The sequence below is a fragment of the Myripristis murdjan genome, chromosome 11 (assembly GCF_902150065.1).
Source record: "Myripristis murdjan chromosome 11, fMyrMur1.1, whole genome shotgun sequence".
Classification (NCBI taxonomy): domain Eukaryota; kingdom Metazoa; phylum Chordata; class Actinopteri; order Holocentriformes; family Holocentridae; genus Myripristis; species Myripristis murdjan.
This window is the reverse complement of record NC_043990.1, coordinates 5,042,003-5,065,297: the sequence shown is the minus strand read 5'-3', so window position 1 is coordinate 5,065,297 and position 23,295 is coordinate 5,042,003. Positions and strand designations below refer to the sequence as shown.

General features: G+C 41.4%; 1 protein-coding gene across 1 annotated transcript in view; it reads right to left on the bottom strand.

Annotated features, from left to right (window-relative positions):
* LOC115368309 (glutamate receptor ionotropic, kainate 5-like) overlaps positions 1 to 23,295 on the bottom strand; it is a 133,037-nt gene that overhangs the window by 63,825 nt on the left and 45,917 nt on the right. The window contains exons 7-11 of the mRNA XM_030064371.1: positions 21,262 to 21,423; positions 12,929 to 13,081; positions 8,512 to 8,616; positions 4,016 to 4,123; positions 2,693 to 2,896 (exon numbers count right to left, since the gene is read on the bottom strand). Coding sequence (XP_029920231.1) covers positions 2,693 to 2,896; positions 4,016 to 4,123; positions 8,512 to 8,616; positions 12,929 to 13,081; positions 21,262 to 21,423 — 732 coding nt within the window. The remainder of the gene's footprint in view (positions 1 to 2,692; positions 2,897 to 4,015; positions 4,124 to 8,511; positions 8,617 to 12,928; positions 13,082 to 21,261; positions 21,424 to 23,295) is intronic.

Sequence of the window (23,295 nt, the reverse complement as noted above, 5' to 3'; positions counted from 1 at the left end):
TCGTCTGATCTCACTTTAGAGGGCTGTGCTGTAAGTTATTAGCATTAGATCATAAAACAGTTGCCAGCCAACGAAGTGTCACTTTGAAAATGAATGGAACTTCCTATGCAAACACAACACAATGACATTCAGTGAACTGTAGTTACTGTCAGTGATCTAACTGGCTCCAGTGCTGCCTATAGTTGCTATAGTGAGATACAGACGCAGGAGCTACTGTTAAGCTACTGTTAAAGATATACAGACTGAGACACTATCCATGGTGCTGAACTGTATTCAAGTCGAGTTAAAATCAAGGTCAACTGGACTTGATAGTAGATTCTTGAAGATGTTTTGCTTTTCCTCCAAGAAGCTTCTTCAGTTCTGACGAACTGGCAGGGAATCCCAGGTATCCCAGGTGTTGAACTATAGATACTATTGGTGATATACTGGCTCCAGTGCTGTCTATGGTGCTGAACCGTAGCTGGTGTGAGTGATATACAGGCCCTGGCGCTGTCCATGGTGCTGAACCAGAGTTACTGATAATGATATACAGAGTGAGGCACTGTCCATGGTGCTGAACAGGAGTTACTGATAGTGATATACAGAGTGAGACGCTGTCCACGGTGCTGAGCTGGAGTTATTGCAGGTGACATACAAGCTGAGGTGCTGTCTGTGGTTCTGAAGTGCAATTACTTTTACTGGTACACAAGTTCAGACACTGTCCGTGGTGCTGAATAAATGAATAAATACATTTCTATGGTGCTTTTCTAGTCTACCGACCACTCAAGACACTTTACAATGTTTTAGCCTCACATTCCAAACGACCGCTCTACTTCCTGAGCCACGCTGCCCCTGAACTGTAGATACTGTTATGGCGTGTTCAGACTAAATGTGAAGTGAATTTTTCAATGTTCACATCATTCGCTTCCCTGTCGTGTTTATTGGTATCTTTGCATTGACTTTATATGCCATTCTGCCACATGAAAAACTCAGCACAACATTAATGATATACAGGCTCTGGTGCTGTCCATGGTGCTGAACTGCAGTTAGTGCTATTGTTTTGTTACAACTACATTAACATGTTAAAGTCTCTGTTACATGTTTTCATGATTCTTCTACTAACATGGTTAGCACTGGCACTAGTAACTCAGTGAGTAGCTCTGTAGCTCACACACTTTGACTGGTGGAATCATTTGTTTGCTAGTGTGGAAGTAACTAATTACATCTGCTCTAGTTACCGTATTTTTATGAAGTCAGTAGTGTTACTTTTCCTTCAGTGTGGTTTTGCTGCAGTTTTGTACGTGACCCCATTTGAAAATCTTTCCACTCCAGAGAACAGATTTAGCATCAGAAAGAGCTCCTGTGGAAAATGCTGTGACAGAGCGGTGTAAATATTCTAGGAGATAATTCAAGATCTTTCAAAAAGTAGCAATTTCATTTAATGTTGAACAACGTATAAGCCATTCACTAAAAGACTAAAGTTACAGAAAGTACTGACCACTTTGGATGATATAGCTATATATATATATACTTGATGCTTTTAAGAACACTTGGCACTACTGCCATGGCAGCCGTGCAGCAGCGGTATTTATATCACAGATGACATTCAATCGAGATAATTTCCCTGGAAACCACTTCAAATCAAGTATAAGTTCACATGACTCATTACAGTTAAAATAGGACGTAGTGAAGAGTAAGTACACCACACACACACACACACACACACATACGCACACGCACACGCTGGGTGTTTAGATGATCAGCTGTGAAGACGAATATGTTTCTGTAAGTGCACATGTGCCATGAGTGGTGGTCTAGGATCAGATTTATCTATATCTATATCTATATCTATATCTATATCTATATATATATATATATATATATATATCTATATCTATATATATATCTCTCTCTCTCTCTCTATATATATATATATCTATATATATATATATATATATAGAGAGAGAGAGAGAGAGAGAGAGAGAGATATATATACATATACATATATATAATATATATACTTTTATTTGATATGTGAAACTCTTCCGAGTGCACTAGGCTACTTGTATGATTTAGTGCTCAGTCCAGAATTCATTTTGTTGACCAAAACTATGATAAAAGTATTCATCAATGACATTTTCTTCTGAGACAAAAACAAGATGGAAACTAAACAAAAACAACCACCGTGGACAAAAAATATCACAACATTTTCTTCAGCAACTAAAAATGACATGAAAAAGCCAGAAACAAAATACACAAAGCGATAATATAAAGGTCACTAACAAATAATTTAATAGGGAAATTACAAAAAAAAAAAAAAAAGAAAGAAAGAAAATGAGTCAATCGAATTAGATTAAAAACCTGACTAAAATTAAAATGAATTTTAGTCAAAAGACTCAGACTAAAACCAAATCAAAACTGGCTGTGAAAATTTATACGGGTCCAGTCTTGTGTTCTCCCTTCGATAAGGGCTGATCTGGGTTTTAGAAAGTATGGTGAAAGTAAAGTAATAAGTAATGAAATTAGTAAAGTAATGTGATTACAACTTATTTATAGTGACGAATATCTTCTCTTGGTTTTCTTGGCTACTTCTTTGAGTAGTTACCGAACACCGCTAAACACACAGATCACCACTGGTCAGATGTGATAATGTGTGTAAACAAGAACCAGCTTTGGATCAGCGATGAAAACAAAGCCAGATGTTGGCCCTCACCCTGTTGATGAGCTCTCCCACCATGCCGGTCCAGCTGCCGTTGGGCTCTGGCGCGCCGTACAGGCCGTCGTCCACCAGCTTGATCTTGAAGGAGAACTTGAGGATGTCGGCGAGCTCCCGCAGCATGTCGACGCAGAACCCCTCGTACTGGTCGTTCCCCTGGAAATCCTGGTAGTTGGATTTACGCATCACATACGGGTTTTCCTGTCAAAGGCAAGAGGGAGGGACGGCGACGATGCCAAAGAGCTGGTCTGAGAAACGAGTGAAAGGCAACGGCGTCCATATGGAGACAATTAATTATTTAAAGCAGGGGTCTTCCAACACGTTCATGTTCCAGACCCCCGAGAGGACATTCATCAAGCCTCACACTGCCATTTGCAGGGATTTCGCCTTATCGACCCTGAAAGTATGCAACCCTTTGACTTTCTCTGCATTTTGTGGCATTGAGCAATGAATATAATATTGATTATATTGTTTTTGCTCGGCAAAGTGAAAAAAAAACTTAAATATGTATATCTATCTGTCAACATGTACGGATAGATTTGGTTGATTTTGGTAACTTTAAACAAAAACTAATGCAAAAATAGTTCATTTACTTTACTTTACTAAGTTTCCACACCCTTCTGACATGTCAATCATAGTAATTGATTTGGTTGTCTCTTTCAAGCTTGCGGATGGGAAGTAACCGTGTTTAAAGCAACTGTGTTTGGGTGCAAGTGACCTCCTGAGTGTCTACTCTCACACTCTCCTGAAGTCTGTCATCTTTCAAACTGTGTTATTCACAATCATGCCCAATCAATAAAACTGACCACAGCTGGACTCCAGTCAAGCTCTCCAATCAAGACATCTCAAGGACTTTCCAAACAAACTGGCTGCACTTTAACTAAAGTTTGGACTGTCACTGCAAACAGGTCGGATACTGATATCGATTCAGAACATTCCCAAACTTTCCTTTTTAATCAATTTGTCAACATTTGCAAATAGAAAAATCCACTTTGACATTGCAGGTATCATCAGTGGTGAAAAATCTTACTCTGATCCACTCTGAGTTCGAGCTGTAATGCAACAAAATGCAGAAAAAACATGAAGGGGTTTGAGTTTTTAAAGTTTTTCAAGCATTCACCGTTTTGTTATTGCTGCCAGTGTGTTTTGTAAGTTAAATTATGAGTTCTAGGCAGTTTCCAAGAGCCTGAGGGTCATGAAACTCAGCAAACTTTAAAGTCACATGAGAAACAAAACACACAAATTTGCACTGTTACATCTCTTTTACCCAACCACAGCGGTATTTTCTGCTGCGTCGTGTCCACGTGTGAGCGCTTTTACCAGGATTGTGGTGACGATGAGCGTCTTGTTGGCCAACGTCTCTGACGTGTTGAGGTCCAGCGAAGTGGAGTTCATGGCCAGCGTGTTGTTGGAGTACCAGATCCCGATCTGCCCAATCAGGATAAAGAGGAAGATAAGAAAGATGGGAAGACAGTTAGAGAGATTAAGGTGAAGGAGGGGAAATAAATATGTTTAAGCCACTGCTAGAAGTGTTCAAGGGAGGGAGACAAGGAGGGAAGGTGAAAAGAAGGGAGGAAAGTGAGAGATGTAAGAAGGAAGGGCAATGAAAGTAGAGGAGGAGGAAGAGGAACAAAGAGCTTTTTTGTTTTGCTTTACTGTTCTGTTTCAAAATGTTGTAAATGATCCCAAATGTCGCTGCATACCAAATTTCCCTCGAGGGATGAAAAGGATAAAGATTGATTTGAGAGAGGAGAAGGACGATGATGAAAAAAAAACAAAACAAGAAAAACGAAAAGAGGAGGAAGTGAAAACAGAGAAAGAAGTGAAAACAGTGGAAAGGGAGGGTGAGAGAAAGTGAAGGGCAGTCAGGCAGACAGAAAATGACTCATAAAAACTCAGATATAGACAGACGAGTCAACAGCAGAGCAGAATCAATCCTGAAATCAATGAGGGAGGGTCTCCTTCCTCCCAGCTCATTCAGTGACTTAAATAAGGTCGTTTATGTTTAATGCACTTTAGGATAGACACCCATCTGACCCTGGGCTCACCCCATCTGAGCCACTGACCCCCCTGACCTATTGACCTCCTGTTTTCAGTGTTTTATTACCTGTTAGAGTCCTGAACCGTCACCCATGGGACCGGCTGATAAACTGCAGGTCTCAGTGGGAAAACTCATCTCATTTACGTGTCTTTCAAGACTTAAATGTATATTCTTTACTCCCCTAAATCACGTCCACACTTGCTTATCTTTCCTCTGCACTTGCTATCGCGCTCCAGTCCAGTTCACAAGAAAAAAATAAATAAAAAAAAAAAAAGCCTTTCCATAACGGCCCAGATTTAATACTCCATGACTTTTCATCGCCTTTCCTTGCCTAGAATAGATTCCTTAGTGGTTTAAAACACAAATTAATTTAATCAGATACCTTATTGTTAGGATTTCAGAGTATTTCTTGCTCTGCTCCTTTTGTGATGCAGACCATAACTCAAGAGTCTCAGCTTTCCAGTCAAAGCCAATTGACTCCAAGACTGTTTAGGCCCCAGTCTGCACAAACACACCATTTTACAACGGTCCACAAGAACACATGTGGACTGCAGGCTTTGTGGCCCAAACTGCATGGGATTAGCAGAAGGTGGGCGTGTCTGCAAAGGGGAGAGCCGTGGCTGCCCAGAGAACCCATTTTCATTCACACATCTGGAGGTCAGAGGTGAGAATGTAGCCGAACTTTGCAGCGATATTTAACCGCCTTGCTGAAAACCTAACATGACATGCTTGCATTGATTCCTTAGGAAGTCTAGTTTCATACAATACCAGGATCTTTAAGGTTCAGCCTCAGAAAGACAATGTGTCAGCCGAAGAAACACCGGCATCTACGGTGGAGCTGAAGCAGTCATGTAAAGTTTTGTGCTCCAGTGTATGTATTAACTGTCTTCTGCGAACCTCCTGTTTGTGTGAATCTGCAGTCTTCATTAGTCATTAGTGGATCCTTTGTGAAAAAGAAATTTTTAATTTGGATGGGACATTCCTGGTTAAATAAAGGTTAAATTAAAAAAAAAAAAAAAAAAAGAAAACATAAGTAAAATTCAGTATGGCTTCCACTTACAGCTGGGCTAAAGTTCTCCATCAAATGAAATGAACATGTGGAACAAACTCAGCTAGACTTCTATTGAAATGCTAGTACTACTATCACCACTACTTCAACTACTACTACTGCTATTACTACTGCTACTACTGCTAGTAGTAAAAAGAATAATCATAATGAACTTTATTTAAGGAGCATGTTTCAAAACCACAGTCACAAAGTGCTTCACAGTAAGAAATAAATACAAAATAAAACATATAAGCATGGTAAAAATAGAAGTCAAAAAGCCCCAAACTTACAGAGTGAAAGAACAATGAATATTATGAACAAATAATGAAGGAGTAAAACAGAGTAGGTATGGCATAAGTAACAGAAATATAAAATTTAAGTTAAAATGAGGCTAAAATCTGCCCAACTTCCCCAAAAAACAAACAAACAAACAGAAAAAAAAAAAAAAAAAAGATTTCATTGACTTCCATGACTGAAATGCACCTGTCAAACTCTTATCGGATACTCCAGGAATTCCTTGACGAGACAGAATCTGCTCGCCTCACTCTTTCCTGTCACACATCATCCGTGTGAAGGAGCTGGAGTATTTTTAACGTCAGCGGTGGAAGTTTCCTCCCTCGCCGCCCGCCGGCTGCCGGCTGGGTGAAACTCATAATTTAATCTCTGTGTAATGTCGGGCTCATTGTGACTTCCTCTTGAGGGCTTCACCTAAACGGCTGGAATATAAAATGGAAATGAGCGGCGGAGTGTTTGTGACAGGCGGCCCGCAATCACTCCGCTTTCACTTTCACTTTCACTTTCACTTCCCCCGGAGGCCGCGCTGCTTGGCGAGTGCTAAACCTCAGCACATGGGCGAATTACAAACACGAATTAGGATCATTATTTTATATTATATTATATCACGTTATTGTCTCCACTGAGAGCTGTGATGCAAACTAATAAAAAACGCTGACACAAAGCCTTTCATTCTCAGACAAAGTTGATCTATATTGTACATGAGATGTGGGATTAATTTAATTATGCTCCATGTAGCCGGCGAGACAGTTGTGATTGGAGCAGATGTCAGCGGCTCTGCTTTAACCCTTTGAATCCTGAGCAAATTCAGTCATATCACTATGAAAATATGGGGGAAAAAAGATGAGTAAATTTGCAAAAAATTCTACAAAAATTTGCAAGAAATGAGCAAAAATTTACAAAAACAAAGAACAGAAAATGGCCTGAAAATTAGTAAAATATAAAAAAGAAAAATAGCAAATAAATGAATGAATAAATAAAAAATAAATAAATAAATAAAAATAAATATCATAATAACAGAAAAATTGTAAAACAATTCAGGAAAACTGGCAAAAGAAAATTGAAAAAATATTAATTGTAAACTACTGTAATTCTTGTAATTGTGACTGTAATTGTTAATTGCAAGAAACCAAAAAAAAAAGAAGAAGTTAAAATATATAAAATAATAAATAATTAATTAATGAGAGGAAAAATAAAGGGTCCACTGTATGGGTGGTCACAATTTTTTTTTTTTTTTTTTTTTTTTGATAAAGTGATCAACTGGAAATCATCAAGTCAATCTAAAATAAAATGACTCGTGTGTGTATATGTGTGTGTGTGTGTGTGTGTTTGTGTGTGTGTGTTGGGGGGGTGGGGAAGGGTCGACATTTGACCCCTGCTGACCTCAGTTGACCTCTGACCCTCTTTAATGTTTTCTCTGGGAGCCTCAGGCTGCAGATAAGCAGTTTTGTTCTCTGATAGATTTTTCTTTTCCAGTGCTGCTGGACGGTCATTCATTTCATGTAAGTGTGTGTGTGTGTGTGTGTGTGTGTGTGTGTGTGTGTGTGTTAACTTTGCATTTTCTGTCACATTTCAGCACAGTGACGGTTCACCTGAAGGATTATAACCTCCAACAACCTCTTATTATGAACCCATTCAAAACCCCATAAATATTTGGTTGATAAACTAAAAATAAACTTGTCCTCTTAGTTCCTGAAAAGCCTTTATTTTGAAGCAATCAGATTCTCACTCGACAGCAGAGGCACTGATGGATCATCTACAAACTAAACCAAAAGAGCTGCTTCACTCTGTTTTTTTACACAATCTCTTCCTTAAGTTTCTGTGATCAAAATAATGAAATCTGCAGGACAAAGTCTGAGTTGTAACTCTCAATGTTCAATCGATAACCGCACCCGATCTGCTTCATCTTGATGTGTTTAAGCCAGAAGCACGAGGAACAAAAGGTAAAACTGAACCTGGACATTAAATTTTCACACAGCAGGCACTCCAGGCTATGGGGGAATAATAGGGCCATAATTTATTTTAAAGGAAAAAGAAAAGGAAAAGAACATACAATGCCCTTTAAGAATAAAATCAAAGCTTATAAATTTAAGCCTGAATTTTGAGAAGTAACTGCAAGTCACAGTATGTGAATAAAATCAAAATTTTTAAGATTAAAGACAAAATTTCACAGATAAAGTGCAGAATTCATTCCCACAGTGCCTTTGGTTTTATTCTTAAAAAAATGACTTTATTGTCAAATTTTAACTTTACTCTCAAAGCTTCGAATTTAGTTAAAGGACATTTTCTTTTCTCCAGTTATTACTGGTTTTTTGGAGTAAAACAAGCGCTCGGTGATTAGAGTCCTGGAGTGAGATGCTGACCTTCTCCTGCTATAAACTGCCCAAATCGACTCTTTGGTAAAAAGCCACTTGACCCCGTTTGACCTCTGACCTCTTTGTGACCCCCGGGGTGCTTCTCCAGGATCCTCAAGGTGTAGTTTGTCCTCTGGCCCTTGCTGTTGAACTCCACGCGCCCTGTCAGGCCGTCATACTCCACCTGATGGAGGAGGAGGGAGAAGATAAATAAATTAAAGAAATAAATTAACTGAGGAAGAGGAGAGAGAGAGAAATATAGAGACAGAGCAGATCAGAGCTTGAAAGAACAGAAGAAATCTGTGATCAGAGATGGAAAAATAATGATAGCATCAATGCAGGACACTTTGTTTTTTTACTTAAAATACTGATTTTTTTGTTTGTTTTTAATGTCAGTTCCACCTTTGCTGGGCTGTAAGATACCTCAGTGTTGCATTAAGGACCTAAACTCAAGACAAGACTTAAACTCAACTGATTTAAAAAAAAAAAAAAAAAAAAAAAACATGGAATACATTACATTCACTGGTTTATTTCAACAAAGCCGGTGTGCAGTAAATGTATTGCAGAACATACAGCACAATGCTCCCATCCACTGTCACTGCGTGGGGTGTTTCCAATGTAAACAAGAAAAAAAAAGAGAGTGAGGGAGCCACGACCAGACCTTAATGACGACATGACTTCACTTTTAAACTGATTCAAACTAACAAACGCTCTGACATCAGGGACAGTGTTCCACTGTTTTGTTGCGGTGAGAGCCGTGTAGACTGATTTTTACAGACTGATTTTGTTTCGACCTGCAAGTCGATTTTCCTCTCCTCAGGTCTGGTGTTTCTCCACACCGAGCTCTGTCTCCCTCCTCTGTTATTTCCACTTGTTTGTTATCTTTAACTCGATGCACCAGGATTCTTTTTGAATATCAAACTCAACTGGCCAAATCATCAAATCATCCATCGTCTTGACTGTGTGAGTCATTCAATTCAAACCCAGATTGCAAAAATATGTGAATCACTGAAAGTCTAACTTTTAGAAAAATATTGAATATAAGGATGATTTCTGCATCAGCGAGATATTCTTCCTTTCTTTTAAATCAGGGAGTGAAGTTGAGTTAACAAATAATCATTAGTGACTTCACTTTTACAACTTGGAATAATGAATTGAAGGAATGGAGTCCAAGCAGCTGTATCAACGTGATTCAATATGAAACCTAAGTATTAATTTTTTTTTTTTTTTGCAGTGTAAAAATTAGATTCTCATACAACTAAACTGCATCTTCAGCCACATTTTGAGGGGAATGTGTTTTGCAGTTTGTTTGTAAAGTATCATAAGAACGCCTGGCTAGGAGGCAGGCGACTGGCCTGGATTTTTTTTTTTTTTTTTTTTTTCGGTCAGATTTAAACCAAACACACACATGTGACACCTTGAAAAAATGGAAAAATGTGCTTTATTAAACTTTGACAGTTTTTATTGAATTTTTTATTGCATAGGCCCCTCCCCCTATTTGAGAAGCACTCACCTAACCCAGTGTTTTTATGCCTAAACCTAACGCTAACCCACGACCTTGCCAGTGGCTAAAGTAAGAAAATGGATTAAAACTAGATATGCTGAGTAGAAATTTATTTGCGATACATCATAATCCAAGTAACCTGCGACAAAATCCTTCTCCAACATGTAATCAAGAATGCAGTTTGGTTGCAGGTGAGTCGCAAGTCGTCCGCTTCAGTTTTTCCTAAAAGCAGCAGCTCCGTTGTGTTTCCAGGAGTTTTGGAAACGGACTTGAAAACCCTCCCGGTGGTGCATTCAGGCGTCATCTGACAACAGCCGACTGAAGTCACTTTCCACTTTCCAGCAGCATCAAATTCTCGAGCTGTGTGGTCGGCGAAGCTAAGCCAGAGGACTAAAAGGCAGCAGAGGCACGGAGACACTGAGAATGTGGCGATGACGTGGATTTGATTGTTTTTAATCAAAGTGGCCATAAAAAACGGTTTGAAATTAAATGCATGCCTCGCCTCTGACCTCGGATTAATCGATTGCAGGAGAAATCAAAAGTGCTTATACCAGGATACTTTGGAAATTATGACGGATAACGTGGGGAATACAAATGAGGTGAAAGAGGGCAGAGCGAGAGCAAAAAAAAAAGGAAAAAGCTACTCGCTCATCTCTGTGGTGTTCCTGCACTGCACCTCCCAGAGATCACCTGTCAATCAAGCAACGTGGGCGGGGCTTGGGTGTCCTCGGATGGCGTTTGAGTCTCTCTTTTGTTTTTCTGTCGCTGCTCATGCTGACTGCCCACTTCTCCTTCTTCTGTTTACTCCCAACAAAGCAGGAAACACAAAATCACTTCCTGTGCGAGCAGACAGCGAGCGTGTTTTCGACCAGACAGTGGGAAAGATTTATGAAGTGGATGCAGGCCGGACCGCTGCTGGGCTTTATCAGTCGGACACAGACGGGAGCGAAACTGACATTTATTTGTATGAAAATGTCGCAGATTATTATCTAAAACAGAGGAGTGGAAGAGAGAGAGACGAAATGGGAAAAACAGGAGTTTCAGAGAACGAGAAGCCGTGCAGACGACAGTTCATCACATCAGTGCTGTGTGTGTGTGTGTGTGTGTGTGTGTGTGTGTGTGTGTTCGTCTGCATGACTCAAGATGAATTACACTCCGAAAATGTGGCGAGAGAGCGAGGAGAGTGAGAGAGGGAGAGAGAGAGTGCTGCTGCTGCCAAAAACAGTGTAGAGATGATGAAGTGATGCCCTGACAGAGAGAAAAACAACGTCTGTGACGGAGGGAAGGAGAGAGAGAGAGAGAGAGAGAGAGAGAGAGAGAGAGAGAGAGAGAGAGAGCGCAGGCTTGCTTAGTGGATGGAAAAGATAAGAAGTGGCAGACAGACACAGATCGAGGTGGAAGAGGATAAACAGAGTGCAGAGACAGGGCGAGCGAGCTCTAAAACCCTCTCTCTCTCTCTCTCTCTCTCCGGGGAGTCGAGGATTTTAGCTCCTCACCTCTCCAGTTAAAACACACACACACACACACCTTGTCTTGTTCTGCGTATTTAATTCAAAGTGTTGCTTTGTTCGGCGACACCGGCTGAACTCCGGTGGCTCCGGATCCAAATCGCCACGCTGAAGTGGACATTGAGCAGACTTTTAGAGAAGCTCTTAAACTTTTTTTTACGTTTTTAATCTCCTGTTTTTATATTTGGGCTGCATTTCCCAACATGTGGTCCCTGAGGATATTATTGCAAGGAGGCTGTTTTCTGTTTTCAATTTGGACGTCCAAAGCCTCCAAAGGTGGTTGAGAGCGACAGAGCCAGGATCCTGTGGGACGTCCACATCCAGACGGATAAACTGGAGGTGGCTGATCAACCAGCACCATGTCTAAACAGCAGGAAGAAGGAACACGAGAAGCTGGAAAAACACCGAGGGCTGAGAGAGGAGCTGGAGAAGACGTGGGGAGTGAAGGCAGCAGTGAAATGATGGTGATCAGAGCTCTTGGGGCTGCGACCCTCAGTTTCCATTCGTTTCTGACAGCAACCAAAATGGCGATGGTGGAGGAGGTTGTAATAATGGACCTGCGACACACAGGTACATGCAGAAGCGGCGATGTACACGGCGTCGGTCTGTGAGGTCATTAAACACATCACGCCATGAGGACGGACGTTTCATTTCTCTAATATTATCAGTTTTTAAAATGTCTTCTCCGTGGCTCGCTCATGGACTGCTCTCGCTTGTAACTAGGGCTGGGCGATATACTGAAAATTTACCGATACCGAAATTTATGACGATAACTGACGTCACTTCGCTCAAATCGGTATGTTCGGTATTTTAAAAAAACAAAATAAAAGTCGTTTTTGTCTTTTTTGGCTGTGTGTGTGGTCACGTGACTCCACCCCCTCCAGTCTGCAACAAGAAGGGAAAGAGACGCTGAGGAAACGGAGAACGGTTCAAATGTAGAAGCGGCTGCGGCTGCAGCTGCGGCTGAGGTAGTCGATGTAGATTCAGTCGAGGAGGACTTGCTTGTCATATTTTATACTTTTAAACTTGGTTTGATTGTCAGTTGTGCAATAAATTGAACTAAAAGTATTTAATATGTATTTTCTTGAATTATTCTCAGACAGCACAGCGTTAGAGTCGCACTTCTCAGACACTGTCACCTACAGCGGTTACAGCAAGTAGGAGGCATACTGTCAATGGTGAGGTGAGGTGCTCAAATATATCGTGATATTGATTTGAGGCCATATCGCCCGGCCCTACTTGTAACTATCGGCTGCACTGTCCTGATTTCAGGTGATGCTGCTCCGTTTCCTCCTCCGTAGCCGTAAGCTTCCGGAAAACGAAATGAACGCAGAGTCCGGACAGGACGCTCCGTCTGTGGCCCGAAGGCTGAGCATAAACAGAGCCTGAACTCACAGCTCCAGGTAAAAACAAGGCTATGCAGGTTAACCCCAACCCTGTGGGATTCTGTGTGTGTGTGTGTGTGTGTGTGTGTGTGTGTGTACCATGCGCAGGTAGTTCATCAGGCTGGTCCCGTGCTGCCAGATGAGCGGCGAGGTGCAGCTCAGCGGCTTCACCCCGATCTCCTGGCTGCGGTTCAGCTCCCGCACGGCGCCCACCACCACGTGCACCGCGTCGAACATCAGCGCCGACGACAGCTGCCGGGAACAAACAAACAAACAAACAAATAAACAATTTTAGTTTGATGAGGGGACTGAAGATTTAAATGGTAAATCTGCATCTCACGGCATTTATCAACTGTAAACTTTTTGTTTTTTTGTCAGAAACGTAATTGAAGAAAGAATATGAGGGGAAAATCATGAGAAATGCTGAAAGCTGTTCATTATCTTTTATCTTCTTTCTAACTTCCACATGCTAATGTTAGAGTTAATTTTCCCAATTAGAGAACTAATTTAAAGAAGTTGTTGACAACTATTCAATAAATCTTATGTTAACTTGATAAAAGATAACTTCCCTTAATAATAATTTAATAATAGTAGGTAACCTCTGAACACTTCTTAGCTGTTATAACATGTTTGTTAGCACCTGGGAGCTGTGACTATCCAGAATTATAAACATTATAAACATGGTGAATAAAATTATTGGGAGACGGCTGGGATGTAGAGAGAAAATGCAGGTGAATCAAAAAGCTGCAGACTATTTACAGAAAGTCTTTCATATAAAATGCAGTAACTCTCTGTTATTGTTATCTGTACTGTGCATGGATTTTTATAATTAATACAAGCAGTGTGATTTAGTGTGATGTGTTTTAACCAGCCTGTGATTTTTTGCACCTCATCTCTCAACATTAAATAATCAACAGTACAGAATATCTTAACCCTAACCTTGATGTTTTCCTAACCTTAACCATTACGACAAACCTTTCCCTTAACGATAACGATAACCTTCTCCTGACTGTAATCAAGTTTTTTTAGAGGCTAGCGAGCGACGGAGCGAGCCAGCAGGCTGATGTTCATTAGTGAACCTTATCTCTTAACCCTTTATAGGGCACTCATTGAAATACTTTGAAATTCAAAAAAACAAACCTAGACTGTTATTAGAGAACATGACAGGACTTTATTACTTCCATAAAATTGTTCTAAAATTTTGTAATCATTTGTCATTCGGTAAAAGAAAATCAAAACCAATGAGATTGGTCAAATGCCACAATCATGTGACCTGGGATGTAGAGCGATCTTTGCTGATTGGCTGGGTGAAGACCAAATGATTATTGAACTAACTGAGACAGGGGATGGGCCTGATATGTAAAATTTTTGAAATTACCAAAAATAGTCACTTGCCCTATAAAGGGTTAAGCTGTCTTGCTCAGGAAACGCTCCTGCAGGTCGTATCAGACGGCTGAAACAAGCGACCCGTGTGGACGTGCGGGCTGGAGGACTTATTGAACTTGTTTCCTCCTCAGTAGAGAGTGGACCGTCTCCCAAAAACTGTTTTCCTTTAAGCTCCATCACTGTATATACTGTATCTAATACGCATCTGAGACACACAGAATAGTGTCTAATGTGTGTGTTTTGTGTGTGTGTGTGTGTGTGTACGTTCGCACACAGATGAGTGAGTGCGGGATGATATCAGCGAAGCGGCAGCCTTGTTATTATCGAGCGCGCTCAGTCGGTCCGTCAGTCTGCGGCTCGGTGATGCTATCAGGCCGACGCTCGGCTTCCCTCGGTCAGATGTCACTCAGGCTGACAGACGAACAAACTGACAGAGCGGCGGTCTGCAAACGCACGGGAATAAATAATCTGGGTGCGTGATCGCGTGTCTAATGTGATGTGATGTGATGCGGGAGGCAGCGGTGTGTTTTGACTCTTTATTTTCCCTATATGCTCACATTTATGTTTTTTTTTCTTATATTGTTTATTGTTTTTACCCCCTAAAACCCTTTACAACACCGTTTTAATGTCTGCTGCACAAACAAAGGTTAGTATATCACACAAAGGGGTGTGTGTTTGTGTGTGTGTGTGTGTGTGTGTGTGTGTGTGTGTGTGGGTGAGACTCAAGTTATCTCGGTGTAGACATTTTGAAGCTTGGATGAGAGTGATAACGGAGTACAGTTTCAAAGGAGACAGATATCGACAGAGAGAGAGGGAGAGAGAGAGAGAGAGAGAGAGAGGAAATGAAAAAATAAATACAGTCAAGCAGTCTGTTTGCTCCTGCAGGTGTTTCTTCACTGCAAGAAAAACTGCCTGCTTTATAAATCGGTGAAAAAGAAGCGCACAAGACAGGCAGCTACAGCTCTGCAGTCATCTCTTAAAGCTCATTTCTAATTGGGTTGCATTCAGGAAAAAAAAAAAAAAAGCCAAGGGACGCCTGAAAAACGCACACAACACACAGCGGGGGTCAATTCACACGAAGAGTCTTTTGCACAGAAGCTGCACGGCTCCTCAAACGTGCGTCAGAATTACAGCGTCGTAATTTGGGCGCATCACGGGCGCACTCGGACAAAAATATCTCAACGTTTCGGAACGCAGCGAACGCACCGGCGAGTCCTGCCGAGCACTAACCGTCATTTCCCGTTAACTCGGCAGGTACGGCTGCAACCGGAGCGCCGCTGCAGCTTTAATCACGGAAAATGAATAGTTTCTACTCTTCAATTACATCCTCGATCCCAGGGCGTCATGTACCAACGCAGCATACAGTGGTGTGAAAAAGTGTTTGCCCCCTCCCTGGTTTCTTATTTTTCTGCATGTTTGTCGCACGTAAATGCTTCAGATCATCAAACAAATTTAAATATAAGACAAAGATAACACAAGTAAACACAAAATGCAGTTTTTAAATGAAGGTTTTTATTATTAAGGGGGAAAAAAAATAAAAGGAATTGTATAATGACGCAAAAGCCATCCATTGACGCAAAAGCCTCAGGACGAGTCACGGGGCGGAAGAGGGGGTGATGTACAATAAAGAGAGAGCGGGAAAGTCAAGGGATGGTTGGCAGGTTTGATTCCCGCCTCCAGAGATGGGAAGCGAGACTCGTTCACACCCAAGACCGAGGCCGTGTCCAGTTTCCGGTTTCGTTGCCAAATCCCAACCACGTTGACGGCGAGATGCGGCGAAAGCGACAGAGAAAGCCCGGCGTCGGCATCAGACGCAGAAGACAACCCGGGAATGAGACTTTGATGATTGTATTGGACAGGAAATCCCACTCGAACGCACAGAGGCGACACTGCCTGCTGTTCATCGCTGTGATGATTTTAGCCACGAAACAGCCTCAACAGTTTGCATCAGCAGTCGTTTTGCAATCTGGTCCCGTCATTCCTTCTTACACCAGCTCCTGGAAGCACATTTGTTTTTTTTTTTTGTTTTTTTGTTTACAGTTTGGACTGTAGTAATGCAAACTATTGTTTATTTGTCTTGGCTCTGCCTTCAAAGCCCCCCTAGCAGCAAAATAGCCAGCCTAAATACAGAACAACAGCTGAGGACAGTGACTGTAACCTGTGGATAATCTCTCATTAACCGTGTGCAGATCCTGGTCTCTAATCTCACATGTAATAACCGATCACATCAGATCACATCGTCCTCCAGCCCAGTGGTCCTCAACCTGATGCACAGCAGGCCTCAGACCTGTGCTTGATAAGCTGTAGTCTCAGGGATCCCTCTCTGATCAGATTTAGTTAATCCAGAACTGTCTGTACTGCAGATTGGCAGATTAACAGTGAAGAGGGAACAGTCATTCTCATACATCCTGTCATTGGGTTAACTTCTAGTCGGTGCAATAATGGTGAAATTAAAATATTCACCATTCACCTCCTTGGAGCCCCCGCAAGGGCCCCTGGGGGTCCCCGGGCCCCAGGTTGAGAAGCGCTGCCCCAGCCCCCGGCAGATTGAGATTGTGGAGGTTGGAGGAGCGACTGTTTCATTTTAAGCTAACACACTAAACGCTAGCAAACTTTGCTGTGAGTGGTTAGCTTCCCAACGGCGGGGTGCTTCTCGTTGCTAGGCAACAGCAGCCACGAGCGGCTCGACCCCCCCCCCCCCCCCCCCACGGCCCCCATAAAAACCATGTGTGCGTTTCCCGAGCACTTTCAGTCTCTTTGATTGCCCCAAATAAATCTGTTTTGACATTTATTTACCTGCCAAAGCTCATCAGCATCATCATCGTCATCATCATCCTCCCCATCAAACTGATGGCACTGACTGTTATCAATCAGTAACGCTGCTGGAATATTATCAGACGATCATAAATTCCCACTGAGAGCGCTGCCGGGAGTGTTATCAGTTAATACCGCTGATGTAAATAGGATTTTTACGTAGCTGCATTATTTTTTTGGGGTTCTGTGCCAGGAGTCGTTTTAGAGAAGGTGTCCGTTTTCTCATCTCTGCCGCTGACCATCATCAAGTCATAACCATAATCATAATAATCCCAATATTCATTACAATCATAATGACTGTATCAATAGCACTTTTTGACTCCTGGAAGCGCCTTAAGAGCAAACTAATAATATGCACTAAAGCCCCGGAGGAAGCTCTTTACGGTGATTACTGCTGCTCGGCGCCGCACACCGACTCTGTTGTCATTACCGCTGCGCCCATAAAGGCCGTCCTCGCAGGTACGGAGGTCTGCTGCTATTACAGAGTCTGAGGAGACAAACAACATAAAAGAGATTGATTTTTGCTAATGGGTCATTTCTTAATGGAAGGAGAGAGAGAGAGAGAGAGAGAGAGAGGGACGCAGAGAGAGGGAGAGGCTGCTGAGAGTTTAGAGATTTTTTAGCCAGTTTTTTTACGCGTATTATCTTTATTTTTATTAGTATTATTATCTCATTTGTATGTCTTTTTATTCTTTTTTTAAACGATTTCACGCCTTTGTAAGTGAAATCCGTTGCGTTAGTGGAGCCTGTTGCTGCCTTCACATGCCCTGTTTGTCTTCTCCACTGAATGCACTTTATGTTGTTTTTATGTAAAGCACACTGTATTAGCACTGTGCATAAAATGCATGACATAAAAGGCCGCCTTGATTGCATTATTAGACAAAAAAAAAAAAAAAAAAAAAAAGGCTGTGAAAGGGGCTCTGAAGTGCAGATTGTGCAGTTTGGACTGAAGGCGCTCACTGGAGGATAATTGGGCCAATTAACTTCTGCTGTCCAAATATGGAGATAATCAGCGAACAACAAACAAACAAACAAACAAACAAACATCAAACCGCTCAGCCCAAGTGTTCAGCACATGTTGGCCGAGTTCCTGCAGCTACAGCTTCTCACAAGTCTGTGATTTTTTTTTTTGTTGTTGTTGTTTTGTTTTCTGTTTCTTTCTGTGTGAAGTCAAATGAATGTCACGTTAATGAGTACAAATTTAACCGTCCTCCCTTCTGCGAGTTCGCCTTTGTAAATACACACGCCGCTTCATTCAAACCCACAAACACTTTATTCTAAATTCTTTGTGAGATCCTAAGGTTTGTAAAGATCCCAAACATGAGCTGGTGAATTAAAGGGAAATGTGTGTAAAACGATGCACAAGACATCCAGAGCTTTTCTCTTTGATGAAACAACGGCATCTTGGTTTTGAATATTTCACTTCACACTTCAGTGTCGGTGTGACGGAGCTTCATTGAAGCTGCAGAGACACAACGTGGAGGAGACTCTGTCCTACAATATCGAAAAAAATAAATCTTTTCTAACTTTTAAACTACTTCATATGTAAGGGGTTTGAGGGATTAATACATGCTGCCAATCACAGGACTGAATTCCTGCGGGACGAGGTGCCTTAATAAAGTCACCTTCCTGAAGTCTGGATCTTCTTATTTGTTTTACCCTGTGAGGGACGAAAAACATCTATATTTTTTGTTTCTGTTTATTTTGGACAGCTTTATTTCTCTGCTGTCGTCATATTTTGTTTTACGTGGAAAAAGAAGGCGGTTATAATCAAGTTTTGTATCTGATCTTGTTTTTGTGATTGGTCAGCTGATAAGAAAAATCCATATGATGTCACTGAATGTTTTTGTGAAAGGTTGAGGAAAAGAAGGACTGAATTCATTGAATTCATGGTAAACGTATTGATTTTGGTCAATTATTATTGACCAAAATCAATAACTGAATGTAGGTTACATCTAATTTCATTGTTTTTTATGTGAAAGTAAAGAAATTATAAACACTATCAAACTTAAAAACACTAAAAAATGCACTGTGAACTCTTTAAAGAAGAATAACTTTTGTGTTATATTTTTTATGTGCGAATGATTTTATATTAATGGAGTCTATTTTACCCAGTTCTTTATGTCTTATTACTTTTTAATTATATTAATTCATACTTCTGAGTCTTTGTAAGCCATTATGTTGATGTCATGTCTGAAATGTTGGTATTTTTGAATGTGTTTTTAGTAAAGAGGAAAAAAAAAAGAAAAGAGGAACATAACAAACAACCAACACTGCAGCAGCTGAACCTTTTGAACCTTTTTTTTTTCTGAACATTTAACAGCCGCCTCCCATAGGACTCAATGTAAATATAGGCCGCGGCTGCTGAGGGAAAGAAGCAGTGTGTGAACGCAGCTTCACTTCTGACGGTGGAAATATAATCCCAGTCGGTCCAGTCGGCGCAGTGAGAGTCTGATGTGGAGTTCACGTCAAGTTCAAGACAAAAATAATCAACATATGGATGGAAAACTCGGCGGATTTCATCGTGTGGTGATTTCTATCCATCGCAGCTCAGTGGACCGGTGTACAGGCTGATGCTGTGTATGTGTGTGTGTGTGTGTGTGTGTGTGTCATTACAGTCTACAGTCGTATCTCTCAGTGCTGGACGACACTCAAACACATTCTGCTCAGTTTGTGCATTTCAACTGCAGAACGAATTCCCGTCAAATTGGATTAAGTAATCCAAACTCAAATGAAGTGCGCGGCGCCGTCTATGAAATTGCGTCTAATGAGACGTTAACACTCGTGACATGACTCAGACGGAGCTAAACATAAACTGAATGACTGACATTATTGGTTAATGTATGCAATCTGTGCTCATAATGTCAGTGCATTTCACATGTGTTTATTGTATTAGCGTCTAAATGACAAATTTGCATCCGACTGGAATAATTAATCAGCATGTGGCTGCACAGATAACAACAGACACAGATTTGGTAGTTTATCTCCAGCAGTACAGACGATATTAAACCAAAGACACTGAGCTGGTGCTATTTTACCCTTTTATTAATTAAAGCCCAAAGGGATGTTCACATTTGCAGGAAGGAGCAGTCGCTGGTTTTTTGACCATTAATTAAGAAAGCTGGAGCAAGCGAGACACATATTTTCAAATCAGATTCTTGTGTGGGAGAAGCTCAGAAGAATTGTTGTTTTGGATTAAAAAAAAAACCTGACAGCTTTGGTGTAAAGGGGCCAAAATCAAATCAGCTCATCCCGGAGTCCAAGTGGACGTTTGTGCCAAATTTGAAGAAATTTCCTCGAGGTGTTCCTGAGATATCGCGTTCACAAGAATGGGGCGGCCCGACGGACCGACCCAGCCACATTGAAACAAAACAATTTAAAAAAGAAAGAAGGAAAAAGACAACAATCCTGCCATCCTCTATGGATCATCAGGTCGTTCAGTCTGACCAGATCAGATCAGGAGGATCAAATCATTCTTTTTCTTCTCTGTTTGTGTTTCGTTATCCCAACCTTGTGCTCTGAGAGGGACAAAAAGCCAAACGTAAAAAAACATCGGGCTCTATTTTTGGCAATAAGAGGCTGCTGTGCTGGAACAGAACATCAAGGAAAGACAGTCCCTTTTCAACTAACATTTGGATCAATTTGACCCCAGTAATTTCAACCTCCAGAACATGATTTCATAAAAATTATTAAGTTAATGTGTTTTGGTACTTTATTGTTGTTGTTGGCTCCCTAAATAGCCCTTTAAATAAAACCCAACCCACTACAACCTCTGCCTTTTATACATCAAAGTTCATGTGGGAGTCATGTTTTTATCCTCCAAATGTCACATTAACCATCAGTGGTTAATGACTATTATACTATTATTCTATATTAATGACTACTGCCTATTATAAACGGCATGTTATAGCTCCTCAGTGTCATCCAGAACAACTATAACGTGTGTAAAATGTTTTATACAGCTTAAAAAACAGCCTGGGGTCAAACTGACCCCAGGACATCGTGTCCCGGACATCGAGATCATATCATCGTGTTCATTTCATGTTTTCCCAGCTGTCCTCATTATTATAAATTATGAAAAGCCATTAAATCTGAAGCCGAAGCGATGTTAATCATGTTTTTAGAGTCTCAAACCGACCCCACTGACAATAGGAGGGTTAACAGGAGGGTTTGTGACGGGGCAAAATGTCAGCAGATGTGTGTGCATGTGTGTGTGTGTGTGTGTGTCTCACCGCCGGGCCGGGGTAAGGGCTGATGTCACAGCCTTCCCTCCAGGACAGGTTGAGGCTCCGGATGAACTCCAGGTAGAAGGGGTGGCTGCTGTTCAGCATGGAGAAGCCCACGATGTTGGACTGGTCGTCCACCACGTCGTCCAGCCGCAGCAGGGGGAAGTCCTGACCGGGACGGGAAACCAGACGGGACAGGCGGCGGGGGGGAGAGAGGAGAGATGTGAGTGTGTAATAATCCCCGATGTTTAACTGGAGAGGGAATCACACGTTTTGTCTGCTGTAATGTCATGTGCGTGTTGCAGTTTGTTCAAAATGTAAAGTCCTGACTGAGGCGTTTGAGAGGAGAAGCGAGGGGGGAGAGAGATTAAAAAGGAGAAAGAGAAGATGAGAGGGAACTAATTTGTTTTGCCAGATGCAGAAAACAAAGTCCATTTAAGAGCGCAGCGGGGGGGGGCGGGGGTGGGGGATCCAAAACGAGCGAGGGATGAAAGCAAAGCGGAAGGGGGAAGAAAGACAAAAGCAGACGGAGGGGACTGATGCGGTTTTTCAGGAGGCTGCATACTGTCAAGTCCAATTTTAAAATTCTGTGCCAGGTATCGGAAAGAAAAAAGCTTCAGCGCAAAAAAAAAAAAAAAAAGATGGACATCAAACACTGGGGAATTTCAAAGCACTTCAAATACGCCTTGAACAAGTGCAGGCTGCACGCTGTGCTCCGCTGTTTACACTCTGTTGAAACAAACCAGAATCAAACTGCTGCGGAGCCCCTTGAAGGGGGTGTGTGTGTTTGCCAGGCAACATATGCTGACAGTTTAACTATTTAAGCTGTAGCTGCAGGCCGGGGCTAAGTGCGGCATAAGGAGGCAGGATCCACCGGAAAACTGTTGACATCCAGGCTGAGCATCAGTCAGGAAAAAGACAGTAAACACCCGGCAACACCAGAACCACCTCGATGGTTTTACTGTTTCAAAGGGAAAGGAGGGGAAGGCGAGAGTCTGCAGGTTTTCTCTGATTACTAAATCAGATTACTAAAGAGAGAAACATACTTAACAGGGTTGTCAGTACACCCATGCACACGTTTTTTTCTGTTTTTTTTTGTTGCACATTGCTTTTTGCACACTGGGTTGTACTTAGGTTATTCTGTTGTTCTGTTGTTAGGTTATTCTAATTCTGTTATACTTAGATCTTATTCTTTATTTCTATTTTTTTTTATTTACTTAATCTGTAATCTGTGGATACTGCTGAAGAAAATGTGAATTTCCTGCAGAATGAATAAAGTATCTACCTACCTACCTACCTACCTACCAGTGTGAGCAGCAAAATCATTGGATCTGCACAACGAACTCTACAAGAGCTTTATAACAAACAATTTATTAAGAAAGCAACCTCCATCCTGTCTGACTGCTCTCATCCTTTACACCAACCGTTTCAGTTTTTACCATCAGGTTCACTGCTCAGACTCCCACTTGCAAAAACGAACAGATAGAAGCACTCCTTTGTACCCTCCGCCGTTTCTCTCTTAAATGCCAGGAGGAAAAGGTAGATGGGTGGAATAGTCTCCCAAATTCGTAATGATGATCTCTCAAATTCAAGTGACCATTTATTTATTCTTTTTTTTTTTTTTTTTGATATTTTTTGTTGTGTGTGCTCCCTTTGTTGCGGAACTAATTGCCCCATTGGGGACAAATAAAGATATATATTGATACTGATATTGATATATACTAATCGAGCCAAAAAAAAAAAAAAAAACATCACGAGCACAGCGTCTTGACATGCAAATACGCGCTCCGTGTGTTCAAAGTGAGAGAAACACATTTTCCCCGTCATAAGAGGATTACCAGAGAGGCGTCATGACTGGAAATGCGAAGCTGTTTGACACTGAAACAGAGCGGAGGAAAGCGGGCCGAGGGCACAGAGGTCATTCGCTTTCACATCTCACGTCGTGGACCTTTTTTTTTTTTTTTTTTTCTGACGACAAAGGATAAACCGCAACTTTCTATAAGCTGTTAAGTTCAGGTTCTGCCTTTTGTCTCCTTTTCC